The following is a 6,163-nucleotide window of genomic DNA, read 5'->3' on the forward strand; positions in this document are numbered from 1 at the left end:
TCGTGAATAAAAAATGAGAAATAATTTTATTCCTTTATTAGATATTATCATCAAACTGTTCTTACGTGTTTTTCACATTTAGTGAAGGAAATTCTCTCTACTGCGGAAACTACTGGGTCTAGGCTCTGAGTGCCCACACTGCACCAGGCACCAGGCAAGTTGCTGGCTGGGTGGGTAGAGCAGAGAGGAGCAGTGCTGGGGAGGAAGGAAACCCTGGGTAACATATGCTGGCAGGAGGGGTCTGGGGACCTCCTTGGGTGGGGGTCACGGGAAAAGTCATGCACTTGACGTAGAAGGTGTTGTCTTGGGTCCCGGGGCACATTCAGGCTGGGAAAGGTTGGAACAGCAGGGAGCTGGGGCTCCAGCATCAGGGTGGTGCCCACGAAGGAGCAGTCAGGGGTTCAGTCACAAGCTGGGCACGACTCGCCAGCAGAGAGCTGCAGAATGAGACAGACCGGGGAAGGCAGAGGAGAAGGGAGGGAAGAAAAAGTGACAGCGGAAGTGTTGTCTGCATCCCTGCGTCTCCAGCACCCAGACTCGGGTTGGCACAGAATAGGAGCCCAGTACCTGTTCCGCGGCGGCTCCCCAAATGAATGGACAAACGACGCTGTCAGTGCAGCCGTGGTCAAGTCCCTTCCTCTGTGGACCCCTGTTTCCCTCTGCAAAATGGCAATAGCAGCCTGGGTCAGGCGGGCGGGCGGGCTGCTGGTGTCCGCTGGAGGGCGAAAGGCGCTCAGCCTGAGGACGACCGCGGCCTGGCCCCCTCTGCATCGCTGGAGAGCGCTCGGGGTGCTCGGGGCGGGAGGGGGCGCGCGGGGGTAAGGGGTCCTGAGCCCACAGCAGCGCGCGAATGCGGCTGGGAAGCCGGGGTGGCCAGCGGGCGCAGGGCCTGGGGCGCGGGGGGCGCGGAGGGCGCGGGGCGCAGTCATCCTCTCTGCCAGGGACCCCTCCGGGATGCGGGAGGTAGGGGCGGGTGTAACACGGGAAAAGGAGGGAGAGGCTGCGGAGATAGTTCTGAGAGACGCAGGGGCCGGCGGAGACTTTCGAATGGGACCCCTGCAGAGCCCGGGAAGCGGCAGGTGCGGCTGCTGATGGGGGCGCACGCCAAAGCCCGCACAAAGAACCGCCGATCCCCGCCCCCCCGCCCCAGATCCGCGTCCAAGGCGGCGAAGGAAAGGCTTGGAGAGTCAGGAGGTGCCGTGCTCAGGACGCTCCTGGAGCGCCGGTCCCAGGCGCTGGAGTCCGCAGGCGCCTCCCGCCGCCGCCGGGTGGCGGAGTTGGGGGCTGGCGCGCCCCACCGACCCCGAGGGGTGGCCCCGCCCCGTGACCGCGGGGAGGCCCCACGGTGGGGGGCGGAGTTGGCACTGCCCCCCAATGCGCGGCCGGCGGCCCCTTCTTAAGTCCGCGGAGCTTCTCACTGCCCCTCACTCGCCTCTCCCGTCGGTCTCCCTCCCGCGCTATGGCCTCGGCGCTGAGCTATGTCTCCAAGTTCAAGTCCTTCGTGATCTTGTTCATCACCCCGTTACTGCTGCTGCCACTCGTCATTCTGATGCCCGCCAAGGTCAGTCGCATCTCCGCGGACCCCGGGCGCCTTGTGCCAGCAGCGGGCGCCAACCCAGGAGCCCTGAGCTGGAGCGCTGAGCTGGGCGCCCACTCGGGAGCTCCGGGTGCCAGATGGGAGGTGCCGGCAAAGCATTTCAAGGGGCACGGAGACCCGGGGGCGCACAGACCTTGGGGCTCACAGATCCCAGGGCGAAAGAACCCTCCGGGTGAGCACTGGAACCTAGAAGGTAGCGCAGATCTTGGCCACACAGCCCATCCATAGGCTCAGCCCCGGCTCAGAATCTCCCCCAAGTGAACCACCGCATCCCTCCCCTTCACCCCCAAAATGTCACCAGTGCCCACAGGGAGACTGGGCGCCTGTTTTTCCTTCCTTCTGCCTCCTGGCTCTCCCTTAAGCCAGGAAGGACTTCACAGCTGTAGGGGGCTTCCAAGGTCAGCCAGGGACCCATACGAAAAGATCACCACCTAAGTGGATCCCACTTTGAGCCTCAGTTTCCCCATGCGTGATCCACGTTTCTTCCCTGCTCCCAAGCCCTGGAAGCCACAGCTGAGTCCAGATCCTCTCCTGGCTGAAAGGCGGATCGGAGTTGGCCTTCTCCGCCTGCGGCCTGTAGCGGCTGGGCAAGAGGCAGACGCGTTCCCAGGCTCGCGCCTTGGGTGGCACGACCCAGGGCTGCAGGGGAAGCCGCGTCCCTCGCCCGGGCTGCCCAGCGCTCCCGGGAGGGAGGCCGAGGATGAATGGCCTTGGCCGCAGGGCGGGGGCGGGGCCGGGAGTCCAGGCCCCGCTGGGTGCGCTGGGCTGCGCGGGGCTGTGGAAGCCTGTTTGGCAGAGGCCCGAGCCCTTTGAAGCCTTTTGTGGCTGCTGGCTGCTCCTTCCTCCTTCCCTCTTTCAGCGCCTTCTCTCGGAGCCCAGACAGGAAACCTCCAGTACCACCCCCACCCCCAGGCAGTTTGGGAAACAGAGGAGCTCTTGAGGGGATGCTGTGTGGGCAGTCCTGGGGGAGGGGGAGTTGGGCGGGGGCGAGGAGGCGTGTCAGGAAGCCCACCTGCATGAGAAGTGTACTTCCAGCATTCACTCATCTTTGTGACCTCAGACACCACCCTGTGCTTTCTGGGCCTTGGTGTTCTCATCTGTACAATGGGCAAGGAGGTTTGGCTCCGACGGTATGACTTTGGATGCCAAAAGCGATGATGCCAGTTCCTAGGATGGGGGAGGGAGGCTGGGAGGTCCCTTGGATGGGCTGAGCATAACCCTGGTGGGGCCACAGACAGCAGATCCAGCTGTGGGTCCTCCCCTCCCCGTGCCGCCCCGACTGGGAACAGCCCTATTTCCTCTGCAGAAAGGGTGGGAGCCCCGCAGGAAAGTGGACTTTAGCTGTGCTGGCGGGGAGTGAGGTCCCCTGGGATGCAGGTGGGTCCTGAGTAGGGACCCTCTTCTCGGGGTGTGTATGCGGGTCAGGAACCTGCCCTGGGAGTGAGGGTCAGGCCAGGGAAGGAGAGACAGCGGCGGCTGGGGGGGGGAGGGGGGGGAGTCGTTCTAAAGGTGGCCTTCAGGTGCTTTCCCTCTGGGGGATCAGGCGCCTGGACCCCCGCGTTCTTGTGTTCTCGGCTTTGTGCCTCCTGTGTCGGTCCCCATGCAAGTGCTCCCCACCCCCATCCCCATGGTGGCAACGTTGTGCACGGAAACGCAGAGGTGCTGGGCACGGGGCAGGGCTTCTGGGAAGCCAGCAGGCTCTTGGCAGCGTGGGCGGCCCCGACCGAGTGGAGCAGCGGCTCCCAGTGCGGCCACACTCCGCTGGTGCGGGGCCCCTCCCGGCTTTCCTCCTAGTCCACCTTGCTCCCCCCCCACCCCCCACTCCCCCCACTTCATCTCTGCCCCACTTTTCCGCTTTTCTCTGGGTCCTTTCTTTAAAAGATGGCTTTTAAATAAGACAGACAAGACATTCATTGTGTTGTTTGTTTTATTGAAATTATTTAAAAATTCTTGTTTTCAAGGTCTGTAAAGTGTAGAGTAGAAATGAAAACACCCTCAAAGGCCGTAACTCACACCCACACACAGATATGCTCCCTTACCTACATTTTCCCGAAGCACCGTGTGCTGGACTCCCTTGCGTGTTAATAATTACACAAATAATGAGCCACGGTTTTATTCAGCTGTGCATCGAACATATAGCTGTTGAGCCCACTAGGAGCTGGGGCTGCCCTGTAAACCCCACTGTCCACCTTCCTCTCGGCACTAAGCGCTCTTCCAGGCACTGACCCCGCCGGTTCCACGCAGCGCCTCCAGGAACAGTGCCATGAAAACTGGGGACACGTGCCACTGTTTCTGAGTTTAGACGGTAAAGGCCAGCAAGCACTTTCTGCACGCGGGACACTAATGGGTACCCTCGAGGAAACAAGGCGAGAGGGGGCTGGGGCTGGGGTGGGGGTTGTAGTTTATCAGTGCTGTTGTTGAGAATTGCGACGGCACAATGACGATAAAGAGGAGAATTTGTGGACTGTGTTGCTGGGTTTTGTGGGTTTTTTAAAGGTTTTATTTATTTATTTGTGAGAGAGAGAGAGAGCATGAGTGGGAAGGAGGGGCAGAAGCAGAGGGAGAAGCAGACTCCCCGCTGAGCAGGGATTCCCGATGTGGGACTCGATCCCAGGACGCTGGGATCATGACCTGAGCTGAAGGCAGACGCTTCACTGACTGAGCCTCCCAGGCGCCCCTGTTTCTAAGTTCTCTATAATGCACCCCCTTATTGGCTGCCCCTGGAGGGCATCACTCCTACTTCCCCCCGCCCCCCCGCCAGCACCAAGGTCCAGAGACATCTGGGACGCTGAAGGCCAGACAATGGCAGACAGTGGACATGGCTCAGGTGCGTGTGGTGGCGAAGCCTGGGCTTCTAGCTGCACCACGGTCCTGCCCGGAATCCCGTGGCTCCGACCAGCATTGACCCCTGCGAACCCTGTGCAGGTCTGGAGACGCTTGGTACGGTCACAACGGGGGAGGGCTCTCCAGCGTCTCGTGGGGCAGGGCCACGGATGGGGCACCCAGCACCGCTCTGGCTGGCTCCCACCCACCCCCGCTCCACCCCCGCAGAACCAGCAGTGCCAACCCATCGGCTTCAGACAGTAGGCAGGTGCCCTGGGCGCTCCTGGGCGGCTGAAGCGGTGTTTCTGTTTTGTGGCTGATAATGCAATCCAGATGAAGAACTTCCGGGTCTTTGTGCGATGTTCCGTCCACGCAGTAGGTGCTCTGGTGGGTGGCAGGAGAGCGAGGTGCACAGGTGCGCTTGCCGTCAGGGTGACAGCTTGGCTCGGCCGGCCCGCTGCCCTCATAAGCGCTGGGGCAGTGTCTCCGGAGTGTCAGGCCCATGCTGCGTGCTGAGGACAGAGCGGATCCACCAACGTGGGTTCTCTCTGGTGGCGCACTGTTGGGTGTATGTTCTGGGTGGGGGCCAGACAGGGGCAGCCCAGGGTGGGAAGTGCTGGGGGCACAGAGCCAGGCCGTGGCGGGCGGGGTGGGGGAAGGCGCCCGAGGAGACGTGGAGCTGGGCGGCCCACGCTGCCTCCAGGCCAGGGGTAGCGTGAGCCAAAGTGTGGGTGACGGAGAGCCCTGCCTCAGCACTGCCAGGGGGGTGGGGGACTCGGGTGCCAGTGGGCAGGGAGTGGGGCTGGACGGGTCTGCATGGCCTGCTCCTCCCAGAGGGCCTCCCAGGTCATGCTGAGGCATTTGGGGTTTGTCCTGAGGGCAACAGAAGCCTTTTTAAGGATTCCCTGAACAGATTTGCAGGTTGAAAGAGGGATCCATGTGGTGCTGGGCGTGGGGAGGTCAGATTGGGAGGACCCAGGTGGGAGATGCGGCAGGTGCGGTGAAGATGCAAGGGGAAGGTGCTGGAGAGCCAGGGGTAGGAGCTCTGGGTGTTGGCCGCTGATTTGGTGGGGTGGGGGGGGGGCTGGGAGGAGGGAGAGGCTGGTCTGGGTGGGCATTGATGCTGGCATTGAACAAGCTGGTGCCCAGGGAGACGGGTGGTATTATCCACATCCCCAGAGGTGATGAGATTCAGGACCAAAGAACTTACACCACGCACGCAAAGTCCCACAGCTCGCAAGGGGCCAGCCGCGGGCTCACACGGGGACCAGGTCCGCCTCACTGCAAAGCCAAGGTCCCAGTGGCTCCGTGGCCACAGGGCAGGGAGAGGCAGCTCACCCAAGATGGAACACCAGGAGGAGAGCTCGAGGCCTTTGCAAGGAGAGATGCAGTGAGAACACCGTGTACCGTCCTCTCCGTGGTAATAAAAAACACCCCTGAAAACACCAGGTTGGCAGTTTGCGGAATGAGCCGGTTTGCAGGGACTCAGGGCAGCCTTTTCAGAAGGAACTGAGGAGTAGAAGCAGGTGCTGGGGCATTGTGGGGCGACTTGAAATAGGCGAGCGGAGAAAGTGGGTGCCCCCAGCCCCAGGGACGGCGGAGAAGGCACATTACCTCCACCGCAGGAGGCCAGAGGGGAAGGAGAAGCACCTGTCAAATCTGGAGCGTTCGCAGCTGTAAGGCTGACCCAGGTGTGATTAAAAACGGTGCAGACCTTCCTCGACTTCAGGCAGGGCTGCGTCC

The 6,163-nt window shown here is 62.0% G+C and overlaps 1 protein-coding gene across 4 annotated transcripts in view; it reads left to right on the forward strand.

The window, feature by feature from the left end:
- The first annotated feature begins 1,459 nt into the window (after nucleotides 1-1,459).
- Nucleotides 1,460-6,163, forward strand: part of SLC13A5 (solute carrier family 13 member 5) — a 23,804-nt gene continuing 19,100 nt past the window's right edge. For all 4 annotated transcript variants that reach the window (XM_040628202.1, XM_040628205.1, XM_040628203.1 and 1 more), the window contains exon 1: nucleotides 1,460-1,561. In XM_040628202.1, the coding sequence (XP_040484136.1) occupies nucleotides 1,460-1,561 (102 nt within the window). The remainder of the gene's footprint in view (nucleotides 1,562-6,163) is intronic.

This window comes from Ursus maritimus, unplaced genomic scaffold (genome assembly GCF_017311325.1).
Source record: "Ursus maritimus isolate PB19 unplaced genomic scaffold, ASM1731132v1 scaffold_14, whole genome shotgun sequence".
Classification (NCBI taxonomy): Eukaryota; Metazoa; Chordata; class Mammalia; order Carnivora; family Ursidae; genus Ursus; species Ursus maritimus.